Here is a 15,960-nt window from a genome sequence, read left to right as displayed (position 1 = left end):
GGGGCCAGGGAGGGAGGGCTGGTCCCTTTGGAGCAGCTCCAAGAAACCTGAGCCCAAACAAAATCAGATCAAGGCCTAGTGAGGGTCTGGGACTGCTTTGGGAACTCCAAGGAGTGGATTAAACCAAAGAGGACCCTCCCCCAGCCTCACCCCTCTGCAGCCTTTCCTCCATGGTCAAACCCTTACCACAGACATTTTTCCCCTGACTAGGAGTCTCCCAGATCAAAATCTGGAGCTTCCGAATTCTTTTCCCTGATGGGTGTTTTCAGTGTCTTTCCAGAGCTGAGGCAAAATACCGTACACGTTACTCTAGCTGAGAAATTAAATTTCAGGATTCCAATTTCATAATGCCAACCACTGCCTTTTTCTCTCCCTTCTGTAAATCTAAGATTCTTTAAAGAGTGTTGACTTAGGGCCGGCCCGTGGCTCACTGGGAGAGCGTGGTGCTGACAACACCAAGTCAAGGGTTAAGATCCCCTTGCTGGTCATCTTTAAAAAATAAAATAATAAAATAAAAAAAAGAGTGTTGACTTAATGTGACAACTAACAGTAATTCAGGTCTGCTTTGTAAATATCCTTGTGTCTTGCCAAATCCCACAAAAGCTTGTTGTCTTTTTTGTGGCACTGGAACAAGAAAAAGCCAAATGAGAAGAACATTTCTATGTGTATTGCAGACCTCATGTTATTGCTTAATATCCTTTGTTCATTTGATTCGTTTTTTATGGATCACTGCAGAAAACAAGGTTATCTTTCTTGAAAAACTGGTAAGTTTTCTTCGTCAGATAGGGAGAGTTATGTAACCCATCATGTTTCCCTTTTTTGCTTTGGCTTCCAGGAAGCTCAGAGTTAAGTATAATGTTCAGTCTTGTAACTGTCCATCTCAATGACCTCCTTTTCTTTTAACATCATCCTTTAAATTTTCTTGTTTTGTTATTGAGAGGGTGAATTTTCTAATTCTAAACTGCTCTCATTCCTTTTTAAAAGCAGGCAAACCTGCTTCTGGGGTTTATCCAATAGAAAGTTATAAATAAAAAATAATCCCCAAAGAAAGAGTTCATGTGGGACTCCTTAAAATCAGGGTGGCACAAGTTGATTCAAAGACATTGTGCAGAGGGTGACAGTGACTCCTTAAGAGTGAGAAAGCTCTTCCACCTCCTCCCCCAGCTCACGCCTGGGCTGAGGCACTGTGGTAGTGTCTCCTTGCTGGCAAGAGAGAATTTCAGTGTTTCAACAAGAGGTATTGTTTTTATTTGATTTATAAGGCAGTAGTCTTGAGGACAGCCTGGGGCAATTTATTGTCACATAGACAGCCTGTGCCTGCAGATATTCCCTGATCTGGATTCTTGTGTGGTTTCTGTCACCAACTTGAGAAAGACGTTTAACCTCTCTGAGCCTCAAATGGCTCCTTGTCTGTAAACAAGGGGGGTGGTGGGCAAAAAAGGTGAGTTGGAATTAGATATTTATCCAACTCTAAAGGAGGCGTGGTTTTTACATTTAAACACCAGAGAAGAAATTACAAAGGAAGAATTTGAGTATCTAAAAAAGTAAACATTTGTATGTTAGAAAAAAATGCACCTACGAGCAAAAAGGAAGTAAAGGAGCAATTTCAGTAACAATCAAACAAATGCAGAAAAAGCCAACAATGCAGTTCTGGGATTTTTTGATCAAAGAAATAAGCAAAACAATTTTTTAAATACCCAAGGCTGGCAGCAATATGGTGAAGCTGGCTTTCTCAACAGTGCTCATTAATCCAACATTTTTAGAAAGCCATTTGGAGAGTCGTATTGGGAGTTTTTAGAATATTTATAACGTTGACCCAGAAATTCTATTTCTAGGACTCTATGCTATGAAAATAATCCATAATATGGGGAAAAAAACTCCTTGCAGAAAGATGTTCATGGGAGGCTGTTTGTATTATTTTAAATGGAATCAATACAAATGTTCAATAGCACAGGAATGGTATTCACAAAGTAGCATAGGACATGTTATTAAAAATAACGTTCTACGGGCTGGCCCATGGCTCACTCGGGAGACTGCGGTGCTGATAACACCAAGGCCACGGGTTCGGATCCCTATATAGGGATGGCCGGTTAGCTCACTTGGGAGAGCGTGGTGCTGACAACACCAAGTCAAGGGTTAAGATCCCCTTACCAGTCATCTTATAAATAAATGAATGAATAAATAAATAAATAAATAAAATATAAATAATGCTCTGATGACTGTAGGCCATAGAGAATGCTTAGGGTTTGATGTTACTTGATAAAGCCGGGTACAAATTTGCACGTGCACGGCACTTCTACTATGTATATGTATATAGTGTAGTTATATATAAATGAGACTTCAAGAAATATAACAAAATGCAATAGTGGTTGTGTTAGGGTGGTAAGAAAACTTTTGTTTTTGCTTTTTAACCTCTATTTTTCAAAATCACAATTTTTTTTTTTTTCTTTTTTTGCTGCTGGTGTTATATTTTCTAATGAGAGAAATACAGGGTTTTTTTAAGCCAATGAAGAGGTGGGTTAGATTGTGCTTCCCAGGTTTTAAGATTCAGATGAGTAAAATAAAGAAAAAAATGGGGGGCCAGCCCGGGGCTCACTTGGGAGAGCGTGGTGCTGACAACACCAAGTCAAGGGGCAGCTCCCACCTCAGCCCGGCTCTGTCCCTGCACTCACAGAGGCAGCAACTGGGGTCTCGGTGCCGTTTTCAAAATTTCAGAAACCCACTTGGCACTAATGGTTCTTGACTGGGAACTCCAATTGGCAATTTACATCTATGATTAATAAAAGCCAATGCACATGGTCTCCTAACTGCAGTTCCTGCACGGAGACCCCCGATGAGGAAGATGTAATCGCTGATCTAGCAGAAGACAAAACGTAGAGTTTTCCAAATGTCTTTCTCTGAACTATGGTTGCCTGTTTATTTCATAGTTTTTAGGCAAATTGGGTAAAAGTCATTCCTCACCAAAATGTTGATATCCCCACACCTCCTTGCTGGCGCCTGGAGAAAGAAGAACCTCCCAGAACTGCAGCCATCTGGGGGCCCATTCGGACCACCCCGCTCATGGAAAAGCATTTGCTCCTGGGAACAGGAGCACCTGCCGAGTGTCCTTTACCTGCCTGGTGGGATTGTAGGTGAAAGGGGGCTAGTGGATGGGTGGCAGGAGAGGGCAAACTCTGTATTGATCTGCTTCATAAAGCCACTGGTGTCCTCCCCACCAGCTCAGGGGGTCTCAAACCTGGCTGTGGTCAGAGTCACCAGGGGAACTTCTCGGAAGTACAGAGACTTAAGCCGGACTCCTCGGGACTCTAGTCCTGAGTCAGGGCTGGGATCTGGGATTTTGCTTCTTTATTGGTGGCTGGCCGGTGTGGGGACCCAAACCCTCGACCTTGGCGTTGCCAACACCGCTCTCTAGCCAACTGAGCTAACCAGCCAGCCGTGTTTCCAAAAACAAACAGAAAAACTACAGGTGACTCCAGTGCCCAACAGGCTTGAGAACAGACACATAAAGTTCTGAGATGTTGTGACGGGTCTGGTGGGGTGTGAATGAAGACAGGGGACGCTTCATTGATTGATCACGAGCATCGATGACGCATTGATGAGCGCGCTTTCCCTCCACCCCAAGCTGGCGAGCCCGTGGCCCTGGTTGACAGGCTTAGATGCGCTTTCTGAGGACCCGGGGGCGCGGCCCTTTTATAAAGGGAGCAACTGCCCCCTGAGGCTCTGCTGTGCAGTCCCAGTGTCGTAACGGGGGGCCCACTGCCAGTCACGCACGATTCTGGGATGCTTCATGGGCAGCCCTTTCCTCCCTCCTCATCCTGAACATCAGTCCCTTCAGCCACCCTCTGGAGGCAGGACTCAGACCTCCTGCCACCCCAGACACCTCTGTAGGCGGAGCCCTCCCATGGGGCCCCTCCCTGTCAACACAGAGGGCAGAGTGTGTCAGCCCAGAGGGACAGGGACGGATCGGGGTGTGCTGTGTCACTCATCCTGTTTTCTGGCTATCAAAGGTGCAGATAATTAATAAGAAGCTGGATCTTAGCAACGTCCAGTCCAAGTGTGGCTCAAAGGACAATATCAAACACGTCCCGGGAGGCGGCAGTGTGAGTACCGTCACACTCTCCACGCACCGCACTGTTTTTTTATTTTTAAGGAAGGGGCATGAATACCCGTACTTAGCAGACATTGCATAGAATAAATCATTCTCAGGCTCAGCATCTATCCGTGTCTCCCAGGTCAATGTAGCCCAGGCTCCTCCAGTCCCCACACTTGTGCCCGTTGATGTAGAAGCCCCTCCCCATGTTCTAGGAGGGTGTCCCAGCATTTATGGGTCCCCTGGCCTTAGAACCCACTCCCCATGTTCTAGGAGAATGTCCCAGCATTTATGGATCTCTCGGCCTGCGTGGGCAGAACAGGGGGATGACTGGTCCTCCGTCCGTCCCCTCCCTGGGCAGCTGGTCCCACAGCATAATACCCACGGTGGGCTCCACTCAACACCCCTCACCTGCCCCCAGGAGCCCCACAGTCCTTTTGAAGTTGGGCTGAAGGTGGCAGCACCTGGGACAGCTCTGTCACCTCCTCCCCATCACCTGGGCACGTTCACTGAGTGGGTGCACTGTGGACAGCTGGCCCGTTTGGTCTGACAAGTGGACGAAGGTCTTACTGCCCTACCTCAGGGCCAGAAGAGTCCAGTCTCTGCTCAGCTGCGGCTTCTCGGGCATGTTCAAAGAAGAAGCCGATTCCTAAGCCTCTTGGCTTATGTTTAAAACCAGCTCCACCCTCTGGCAGAGACTCAGACGCAAAGAGCCAAACTAAAGTGCGCAGGTGACCCTGCCTGCAGTCCTGTTTGAAGGAGAAAGGCTGCTTTGAGCCTTTTAAATTTGGCTTCCTCCAAATGTCCTTGGCTCTGCATCCTCAGCCTGTGAGACTGGGACTTGGATCCTTCTCCCCTGCTGCCCACTGGCCGGACGCCGAGTGCCCATCCTCCTGCTGGCCGCCCGAGCTCACAGGGCAGTGGGTGCGGACCCACATCCTGACGCTCCCTCCTCACGCCGCAGCTCTTGCTCAGCTGTAAGCAAACTTTTTAACACGCTGGAGAGCTGGAGGTTTGAGACTCTTGAGGTCCAGCCCAGGGAAGACGGGTGGTTTTTGAGAGCAGGTGCCTGGCTCCTGGCCGGCAGTGCCGTGGGACTCCTGCAGCCCCCGGGGTGGGCCGTCTCCAGGGAACGCACTGCATCGGCGTCTGGCCCCGAGGGTTTATTCCTGCAATGTGCCTGCCGCTGCCCCCTGCCCGGCGCCTGGATCCCGGCTGCTGCTCCTGCTGCATGGGGCTTTGTTAACGCTTCCTCACCAGTGGCTGCTAAGTGTCTCCTCGGTCCCCACCTCCTGCTCACCTGTCTGCCCCACCTTGTCTGTTGCTGAGAGAAGAGGTGTGTGGACAACCCCCCAGCCGCTGCCCTGGCCTTGCTCCCGAGCCCCGTGTGCGGGTTGCTGTTTTAGGCCGTTGTAGCTTTGACTCCTGGTTCTCTGGCTTCTCCCAGACGTGGGCTCTGGCCAGAGGCGGAAGGCCATGTGCTTTCTGGTTTAGCTCAGGCCTTGTGGGGCCGGCGGAGATTGTGCCGTGGGGCCTGGCTCCAGCTGCCGCAGGTGGCAGAGGCTCCTGCAGGTGGCTGTTGGGAGGAGAGAGCACGTGGGGCAGCGTGGGCCACTCCCTCTGGTCATGGCTGAGGCTGCAGTGCACGGGACATCAGGGGCTTTCTTGGGGCCCCTCCCGTGTGTCCTGCACTTTGCCAGCCTGTGGGCTAGCGTGTGACCTGGTAGAGAGCCGCACGATGCCTCGGGCCAACCCTGACCACTGCTCTAGCCCGGTGGCTACTGCTTGTTTGCAGCAGGAGCCTTCACTGTGGGGAACTCCTCTCCTGGTGGAAGGTTGTGGATGGTTACAAGCCCCCACATGTTGTCCGTCTGTGGTATTTGGGGGCACTGGATCCCTGGCCTGGGCTCCCAGCCAGGAGGCGACATCCCAGCAGGCAGGACCCGCTCCTTCTCCTTCTCAGGACTCCCCTCCCCTGGCCTCCAGTTGGCCTGACCACCGGCCCTGGCTGCCACACCCCTCTGATCCTTCCCCCTCTGGCCGTTCCAGGTCCCTGTCCCCTGCCTCAGCCCTACCCACATTCTCTGTCATGAGTAGCCTCGCCCAGGCCGGAGGGAAGAGAGGGTGACATTTGGTCACCCCTGCACTGGAGTTCCCAGGCCTCATTGCCCTCCACCCGTCACGCCTGCCCGGAGCACAACTCTCCTCAGACCTGTCCTCATTCTGGTGCATTCCTCGCCCGGGTGGCGACTGCCACACCCGCGTCCTCCCCACACGCTGACACACGTGGCCACGTCCTCTGCTTCAACGTCTCTCCTTCAATAAACAGCAAATGCCCGCATTGATTAAAATAATTTGGGACTGTTCCTGTTTTTTTTTTTTTTTTTAGTCTGTTTGGGGGTTTTTTGGCAGCCGGCTGGTAAGGGGATCAAAACGCTTAACCTTGGTGTTATCTGCATTATGCTCTAACCAAAATGAACTAACTGGCCAGCCTTGGGATTGCTCCAGTATAGACCTAAGTAGAAACCCCTCCTTTTTCTCTGCCATCTCTCTCTGGGTAGCCTCCAGGGCAGGGAGAGTGAGCCAGCTTGGTGGTCATTGGCCTCCTGCACTTCAGGTGACTCCCCATGGGGAACAGGCCATCCAGGTCCCCCTCACGGCCATGACTTTGTAGAGACTTGCCTCCAGGAGACCCATCTGCCACTAACGGGGCCCCATGAGGGCACCCCCATGGGGGAGTTGGGTCCTGGGCTGAGCTCAGCAGCAGCCTGCAGGATGGGCAGCACGGCCGGCACACATGGGACCTTCAGGCGCCTCCCGACATGTGTTGAGCCTCCCACGCTTGCTGAGCAACTAAATCTGTGGGTATGCAGTGTGCTGCCTGCCCATCCTGTTTGTGTCTTTTTGCTTCTTTTGGTAAAGACGGAAATGTCCAGGACACTTTGTGCCCAGGGGCCAGCTGGCTCTGACCTCTGAGTGGCTGAACTGCTCTGGGTCCTGCTTGCTAACCTGTCACTGCCGGCAACCCTCACACTGCCCTTTCCTCAAGGCCCAGCAGATACAGCTCTCCTGCCTTTCCATCCAGATTGTTCCAACACCATACACGCTGATCAGACTGACCACTTCTTTCTTTATGTCTTCACCAAGTGTGATCTGTCAACTTCATGTCAGGAAAGGGGGTGACTTTTTCACATTTAAGTGTTGGCCAGACAAATGGCATGGGCCCTGTGCAATGACAAAGCGTCCCTGTTTTTCCCTGAGGGTCTTTTGTCCTGCGGGGATGGAAGACACTCCAATCCCACAGCTATTTTGTGAGGACCCGGCTCCTTTGGGGCAGGGTTGGCAGAATTTCAACCACACATTTTTCCACCCTGACTAGGGTGTGTTCCTCGTGGCAGACGAGAACCACTGTCCAAGCAGGGCCTGGGTGTACACAGATGCTTTTCATTGTGCTGTACCCATAATAAAGTAATCCTATTGATTCTCTCTGTCTCTTTCATCCTCTCATTTCCAGGTGCAGATAGTCTACAAACCAGTGGACCTGAGCAAGGTGACCTCCAAGTGTGGCTCCTTAGGCAACATCCATCATAAACCAGGTAGCCCCTGCAGAAGGCGAGGGTCGGGACAGGAAGGTGCTGGGGTGGGGCAGGACAGGATTGTCAGGGTGGTAAGCATTTGTCAGATGCCGTCAAGGAGAGTGTTGAGTGTGGAACGTGCCGGGCCTGGGAGGCGTGGTTACCTCGGCTTGTTCCTGAGCGGGCTCCTGCTGGCCAAGACAAGGTGAAGAAGTTGGGAGGAGGCTGGCCCTAAACCCTAACCCAGGGGTCTCCGAGCCAGCTGCACACAGGGCTTCCGGGGCTGGCGGTGGGCCCTGAAGGCCAGCTATGTGGATATCCCAGCTTCGTTCCCAGCCCACGTGGGGCACAGTTCTCCAACTGCATCAGCTACAACATGGGACCCCTGGGCCATTGCTGTGGCCTTATTGTGACTTTTTTGTAACAGAAAATGATGCAAGGCTGGCCAGTTAGCTCACTTGGTTGGAGCATGATGCTGATAACACCAAGGTCAAGGGTTCAGATCCCCTTACCAGCCAGCTGCCAAAACAAAACAAAACAAAAAAAGAAAAAAGAAAAGAAAATGCTGCTGCTGGAGCTCCCCGTGCTTACTGTGCCTCTGTGTCCCACACTGTGGATGTGCACTGTTCGATATGGCAGCCACTAGCCATGGGTGGCTATCAAGCACTTGACATGTGGCTAGTGCAGCTGAAGAACTGAACTAATTTTAGTTAAATTGCAAGTAGCCACACATGGCTAGTTGCACACATTTGGATGTCACAGGTACAGATTCTAACTCCCACCTGAGGGTCCAGAGCAAGGATTTCTGCCTTCGGACCTGTTTAGGGCAGAGGCCTTTACTTGAACCATTACTGTGGGAAGAGAAGGCAGCGGAAGCCTGGTCCACATGTGTCCCATTATTTGCTGGCTCTGGGATACTTTGTGGCAGCTTAGTCTCTCCCAGAGAAAAGTGTCCCACAAAAGGTACCTCCTCGCACGCTGTGAGCAGCTTCCTTCACCCTTCCCAGGAAAGTAACGTGGGTCCTCTCTTGCTCTGCCGTGTCTCCCACACTTGGGTGTGGCGTCAAAGGCCAAGGAGGAGGAAGGGTTGGTCTTCCTTATTTAGTGTGCATTTTGACATTCAATTTAATTCCAAGTTCCTGTGGGGCCGCCGTTTACAGGATGTCGCTATAGAAAGACTTCACTTGTTGAAAGCCAACCAATCCAGAATTTAGGATAATTTCTCCTGGACTGAGCTGTCATCTACCTTTGCATTGTCTAAGGAGGAAGAGTTTGCAGAGTAAATATTGGATGCCCACCTTGATGATAGAGAGGAAGCGAACTGTTTTTCAAGCCTTTGCAAAGACTTAGTTGCACCCAAACTACATTCTAAATAAAGGAGAGTCTTACCCATTCCTAAAGGTTGGTCTCTACTTAGAATCACTTGCTTAGCCCTTGCTCAAATCCCAGTGCAAACCAGAAAGTCATGTCATTGTCTACTCCCCTCCAGAGCAGTAGAACCTATCCTCACTTTTGCTGTGCCCTTAGCAGCCCGTGGCACTTCGTCTGTAGACCGCAGACCTCATTTAACATATGCTAAGTCCACTAAGCCACGGAAGGAGATGGCAAGATGCTCTTGTGTGTGTTTCAGGAGGTGGCCAGGTGGAAGTAAAATCTGAGAAGCTGGACTTCAAGGATCGAGTCCAGTCGAAGATCGGGTCCCTGGATAACATCACCCATGTCCCTGGTGGAGGGAATAAAAAGGTAAAGGGGACAGGGTGGGGAAGAGGCTGCCTCTGGATATGGGTGTTAATCAAGTTGGCTGGACAAAGTCTGATCCAGCTTTCCAAAGGAGGAAGGCAGAGGATCCTGCATTGACCAGCTTGGCATGGATTCTCAGCAACACCCAGGACAGTGGGTCAAGAGCTCAGCTGCCCATTGCACTTCCTGGGACCTTTCACAGATTTGATGCCTGGGCCCTATCTGGAGATTCTGACTAATGGGCCACAGGTGCAGCTGGGTATCTGGTGTTTTTAAAGCTCCCAGGTGACTCTTTAGTGCAGTCAAAGGCCCTGGGGTTTGCAAGCACCAACAAAAGGAAGTAGCCATCCCCAGAGTCAGCTCTGGTGCACCAAGAACAAGTCATGGGCACATAACCTAATTTTCTAAATCGGTTACTAGGCAGTTAGAGCCAAACAATGATGCTGAAATCCAGATTTCAGCAAAGCCTGTCTGTCATGTCATGGAAGATGTCTCTGCCTGTCTGTCATGGAAGTGTCCAGGAGGAGGCTGCTGGACCTTGGTGTTCCCAGCAGCTTCTAGGGTCTTCAGGTCTTGCTGTGGGTGTCTGTCTGTTGTGGGGGTGGGGGCACAAGCGGGTATGCGGCCCCCTCTGGGCCCAGCACAGGATGCGGTCCTGTGGCTTTGCTTTTTCTCTTCTGCATAAATGCAGCCCAAGAGCCCCCTTGGGTTTCCCACTGATGCCTGTGCTGAAGTTCTGGAAGTGGCTCACTTTCCAGCCTTTGTGCCTCCCAGCAGCTGACTGGGGAGTAGCAGAGGAAGAAGGGATGTCCCAGAGTGGGTGTAGAATCTGAGGCCCAACCCACATGAAAAAGTGAGTTGCCCTAAGGTGGCCCAGCTGGTCAGAAGTGGCAGCTGGGTCACTGCCTCTGCCTCTGATTCTGAACAGCAGGCACACCCCATCTTGTGTTTGCAGTAAATGTCCAACAGTGTAGTTTTGGGGAGAAGCACTTGCTAGTATGGTCTTAAAGCACACGTTGCAAACTGAGACCTCGGGGCAGATCTCACCCTGCAAACAGGGCCCCCCAAGGCTGAGGGGAGGAGAGGGGAACCGGTCTGTAGATGGCTTTGTGCTCTCTGGCTCCCGACAGCACCCCCTCTAGTCTCCTGGACCCCAAGGTGGACCTAAAGTGGCTGTTTCTGTCATGCTTCTGCAGACACGGCTCCCTAAGGTGCGGGAATAATTCTCAGTGCCTGGGTCCCTATCAAAAGTGAGAAAACGGGGGGACCAGGAGGCTGCATGCCTCAAGGGAAGTTGAGGCAGGGTGCAGTTCCTGGGGAATTGGAGACGGTCCTCTGTAAAAGCCCAGAGCTCTGCTGTTTCCATCACCCAGCCTGGTTTAAGGCAGGGTTTCCCAGCCTTGGGGTGCTTTAAAGATTCCCAGGCTTGGCCCCACCCCCAGAGAGTCTGATTGAATGGTTCCAGTTATGGCCTGGGCATTGGTGCCTGGGTGAAGGAAGGCCTCCCCCGTCTCTGGAAGCTTCTGGAAAGCTCTAGGCTTGACTCTGCTTGGAGGAGTGATTTGGGCAAGATATGTAAGCTCTCTCAGCCTCAGTTTCTCCTTCAGCAAAATGGGATGGAAATACCTATGTACCATGGTGGTACTAGGCCTGCCCAAATGAGACAATGTTCCAGAAGGAGCCTGGTACCTTGTACCAGAGAACATGAGTTAGAGCCAAGTCTGAGTCTAAACTTGGCTCCTTTTGTTTCTAACTCATCTCTGTGATGGCTCAGAAAGCGAGGGCAGGTCCCTGACCTCCCCTCAGAAGTCACTGTCCCGGTCCCAGGGGATCCCCACATTTTCCTAGTGTGACGAGCAAAATTGCTAACAAGCAGTGGGCACATGACCAGCATCTTAGATTCCTTTCAGTTTGGGGAATTTGGAAACATTCCTAGAAATCTGTCACATTTTTCTTAGGAAACCAAGTTTTTAAGAAACATTAACATAAATGTTCTTAACAAAGCTTATATTAAATGGCCTGTCGATACAGTAATATGAAGGAATCCCTTTTTCAAAGCAGTGACCTAAAATGAGCAAAATATGCATGTAGCTTACATGGGAGCCTGGTTTTTCTCTATACCCACATTCAAGCTCCCTGCAATAGGGGGCTCTTCTCTGGGGTCCACGGACTCCTGAAATTGCATGGAAAAATGATCACTTGTGTGCAAGTGCGGGCTTTTACATGTACACATTTTTCTGGTTTCACCAGATGCTTAAAGAGCCTAGGACCTGAAAAAGGTTGAGAATTACTGTGTTGTTATTATGCACTACTCGCATCTCCACGTAATGCTGTCTGCTTCTGAGTTTCCGGTACCCTTTGGGACTCCTGGCTTGTCATTGCTTCTCTGCTTTAAAAAAGGGCTTCATGGCCCCTGTTGCTAGCATGGCTGCTGGTGCCGCCCACGGTTGCTGGCAAAGACAGGGAATGAGTGTGGCTTATGGCTGGGCTTCAGTGGCTCTGGTGACGTCCCTTGATCTTCTCCCGCTTCTCCTCAGCACTTCCATTTGCCATCTGGCAATATCTATCAAAATAACACATGCATGCCTTTTAACCTATCAACTCCACTTCTCACACAGGCACAAAATGGTGTGCGTACAAGGTTATTTAAGGTTATTCAGACACTGCATTGTTAGTAACAGCAAAAGGCTGGAACAGCCTAAATCTCCATCCACGGGAGAGTAGATACATTTTGGTACATCTGCTGCGATGGAATACTAAGCACCAGGAAGCACTCTTTGTATTGATAACGGAGGGTACTAATTTTGAAGGCAAGGTGCAAAGCATGTGTGCATTGTTGCCATATGTGGTAAGAAATGAGCGGTCTTCAGAAAATCCACGGGAAGATTTGTGTTATCTTCCAGTTCTGTTTTTCCACAAACGGTTTGAAGTACCCTTTGTACGTACCCACGTGCACATTTGTGTGCGCGTGTGTGGAATGTCTCTGGAGGGTATGCCAGAAGCTTGTCATGGTCACTGTCACTGGGGAAGGGGACTGGGTGGCTGGGAGACAGGGGAGGGGAGGACCGTGCACAAGTACTACCAGTTGGAAGACCATGGACTCAGAACCCGCCCCCCAAAGGCCAGGCTTGGGCGTGGGGTAGGTGGCCGGGCTTGTCCCCCTTCCTCTCTCATCCCCGCTCCCCCGCTCTTTCCTTGCAGATTGAAACCCACAAGCTGACCTTCCGCGAGAACGCCAAAGCCAAGACTGACCACGGGGCGGAAATTGTGTACAAGTCGCCCGTGGTGTCCGGGGACACGTCTCCACGGCACCTCAGCAACGTGTCGTCCACCGGCAGCATCGACATGGTAGACTCGCCGCAGCTGGCCACGCTCGCCGACGAGGTGTCCGCCTCCCTGGCCAAGCAGGGTTTGTGATCAGGCCTGCGGGGCGGTCAGTAGTCGCGGAGAAGCGAGAGTGAGAGAGTGTGGGAGAAAAGAGTCACGCCCCGGCCCTCCGCCCTCCGCCCTCCGCCCTCCGCCCTCCGCCCTTCGCCCTCCCCCAGCTGCTCCGCACAGATCGGTCGTTCAGGTCACCCCGGACCTGCTTAGGCTCGGCACTTCGAAATCAGTGATGGGGACAGGAGCAAATTGCAGCTTTCCAAATTGATGGGTGGGCTAATAATAAAATATTTTTAAAAAACATTTAAAAACATGGCCACACCCAACATTTCCTCGGGCAATTCCATTTGATTCTTTTTTTTGTCGCCCCCTCCGGGTGGAAGAGGGAAGAGAGGCTCTAAAGCCACCTGTGGGGAACTTCAAGGGACTGGGGACGCCTCCGCCTCCTGGCGGTATCAGACGCAGTGGCAGCAACAAAGGATCTGAGACTTGGTGTGTTTGTGGAGCCACAGGCAGATGAGGTCACCCTTGTGTGAGTGTAGTGAGTTGGGGGTGGGGGTCACGGGGGAGGTCGAGGCAGGAGGTGGGCGGCGGGGGGAGGAAGGAGGCGGAATGGGAGAGTAAGAAACGCCATGGGAGACACTGCCCCCTGCCGACCGCCGCTGGGAACGCAGCAGGAACGGCAAATGGCCTCGGCCACCCACTGCAATCTCAGTTCTTGGTGGCCCTGGGGTCTGCTGTGGGTCGGTGTGCCAGCCGCGGAGAGCGGCCTGTGGGAGAAGGGACAGTGGGCAGCAGGAGAAGGAAGGTTGGCGGGAGGGTGGCACCCTGCAGACCACTTCTTTGGAGAAGACTGACCTTGATGTCCGAGAACGCCGGCCTCTTCCTCCCTCCCTACAGGGTGGGGGTCCTGAGCTGAGGGGCTTCCCTCTGCCCCACGGAAACCCTGTTTTATCGAGTTCTGAAGGTTGGAACTGCAGCCACAGTTTTGGCCACCTCACAGACTTGGGACTTCAGGGCTAACCAGTTCTCTTTGTAAGGACTTGTGCCTCTTGGACATCTGCTTGTTCCCAAGCCTGGGCCTCAGCATCTCTGGAGTGTGCCGGGGGGTCTGGGAAGTGGGTCCTGAGCCTCCCGTCCCTCCCATGGCCACTGCATGCCATCCCGCCATGCCGTGTGTCTGCCACAAGAGCCCAGTCACTGCCTCTGCCCTTCATTATGTCACACTGTCCCAGGTTCCCAGCCTTACCACCCCCTTCTCAGTAACGGTTAGATGTGCGGGGCGCCTACTCCAAACTAAAGGGGTGAAATCAAGGGAAGGCCAAGTTCAGGCATAAGGGTTGGATCTCAGTCTCTCACTGTAAGTTCCACTGACCCAGCTGGTGTGTCTCTCACATGGAATTGACCTTATTTGGTTCCCTGCCCCACCTCCCATCACAGAAGATGTGAGCCAGCGTGGGGCTCAGCAATGACCCTAGACATTTTTGCCTTGTTGACTTGGAGAGAGAGCCTTTCCCTACCAGGAGGCCTGTTCCACTTCCTGTGTTACAACAGGAGGTCAGTATCCTGGTGGCCTGTGATGGCACCGGGATGGGCAGGCAAGGCTCCCAGGGCAGGACCACACTCCTGTCCCCTACTTCCACCCCAGATTGTGACTGCCAGTCTCCCAGAGCCTACCCACTGTTCAATTCCACATGCATAAAATCAGCCCTCCACACCCCCAAAAGGAGAGCATGCTCCCTCAGAAATGGTTCTCCCCACCGAGTCCCAGCTGGAAAAGCAATGTCTGTTCTGCTGGAGCAGCTGAACATGTATGTAGACGCCCTTCCCTCCCTGTCTACACCCTGTTGCATTCTAGTTGGATTTGTCTGTTTATGCTCGGATTCACCAGAGTGATTATGACAGTGAAAGAAAAAAAAAAAAAAAAAAAAGACGCATGTATCTTGAAATGCTTGTAAAGAGGTCTCAAACCCACCCTCGTGGGGGTCCTCGATGTCTCTCACCCCCGTGCTGGCATTTGGCTCCAGGAGGCCAGTGTTGTCTACCGTGCTGGGGCCTCCCAAGTTTTGAAAGGTTTTCATCAACATCTGGGACCCAACAGAGACCAGATTCTGACATCTGAGGACCACCCACCCTCTGCCGTGAAGAAAGCCTGAAGCACAGGATTAGGACAGAGGCTATGGTGTCCCCCCGCCCTCCCCGCCCCCAGGGCTCCCTTTGTCAGGGCAGAGAGGTGGCTTGTGGCTGGCCTGGTGTGCAGCATGAACATGGTCCTCTCTGGTCACACCCTGGAGAAGTCCCACAGCAGCCCTGAAAGAGGGTCTTACAACTCCTGTATCACAAGAAAAAGGAAGCCTGTGCCAGCTGGGGAGAGATGTGCAGTCCTCAGACCTCCATGAGTTTCTAGGCAGCCCATCCCTCAGCCTGGGCTCCCTCTCCAAGCTCTCAGGGGCAACAGCCTGCGCCTCCTCACTAATGGCCCTATAGCCACAGCAGGGATTGGGATGGATTGCCAGTCTTGGACAGGCTCCAGGGGCCTGAGATGACTAAGGAAGGGTGAAAAGTCAGGAGCCACTATTCCCAAAGCCTTGGCCAAAGCATTGTCAGCCTGCTGATTTTGCACCAGCTCCAAGTGCTGTTATGGGGAAAGGGAAGCAGACTTTGCAGAAAACTGCTGTTTAAAGAAATTCAGCAGCCTCAGGCCCAGTTCTGCCACTTCCACTTTGGGTACAGTTAAAGGGGGGCCTGGGTGGTAGGCGTGCAGGGCCTCCTCCCGGGGCTGGAGGCTTCATATGTAGGCAGATCCTTCCAGGCAAAGAATTATCTGGGCCCAGAACTTCCCACCCTGAGGCTCCCCACTGTCCTCTGAGTCCCAGCTGTTCTCAGAAGTGAAGTGTTCTGAGGAAAAAAGAAATGTGGTGTAAAAAGTTTGTGGGGGTTAGAGATGTGGCCCCTCATTACTGCCACTGATTTTGGCTGCATTTTCTTCTCGCACCTCTTCTTGTTTCCTCTTCCTGCAATTCCTGTGCCCTGCTCTTCAGCACCATGGGCCTTATACAGAGGGCTCTGGAATCCCGTTTATGGGGTAGACTATTAGGGTCAGCCCAAAGATCATGGTTTGGGTTGATCAGGTCACCGCTGGCAGGTAGATTGCAAAGGGATGCTGGCTTTAAC

At 52.0% G+C, this 15,960-nt stretch overlaps 1 protein-coding gene across 8 annotated transcripts in view; it reads left to right on the top strand.

Annotated features, from left to right (window-relative positions):
- MAPT (microtubule associated protein tau) overlaps positions 1–13,332 on the top strand; it is a 108,642-nt gene extending 95,310 nt beyond the window's left edge. For 5 of the 8 annotated variants that reach the window (XM_063081330.1, XM_063081327.1, XM_063081326.1 and 2 more), the window contains 4 exons: positions 4,008–4,100; positions 7,605–7,686; positions 9,296–9,408; positions 12,607–13,332. In XM_063081330.1, the coding sequence (XP_062937400.1) occupies positions 4,008–4,100; positions 7,605–7,686; positions 9,296–9,408; positions 12,607–12,822 (504 nt within the window). In that variant the 3' untranslated portion in view covers positions 12,823–13,332. The remainder of the gene's footprint in view (positions 1–4,007; positions 4,101–7,604; positions 7,687–9,295; positions 9,409–12,606) is intronic. The other 3 variants (XM_063081329.1, XM_063081328.1, XM_063081325.1) reach the window with 1 other exon arrangement.
- Positions 13,333–15,960: the final 2,628 nt, after the last annotated feature.

This window comes from Cynocephalus volans, chromosome 16, assembly GCF_027409185.1.
Source record: "Cynocephalus volans isolate mCynVol1 chromosome 16, mCynVol1.pri, whole genome shotgun sequence".
Taxonomy (NCBI): Eukaryota; Metazoa; Chordata; class Mammalia; order Dermoptera; family Cynocephalidae; genus Cynocephalus; species Cynocephalus volans.
This window is presented reverse-complemented; position numbering and strand designations above follow the sequence as displayed.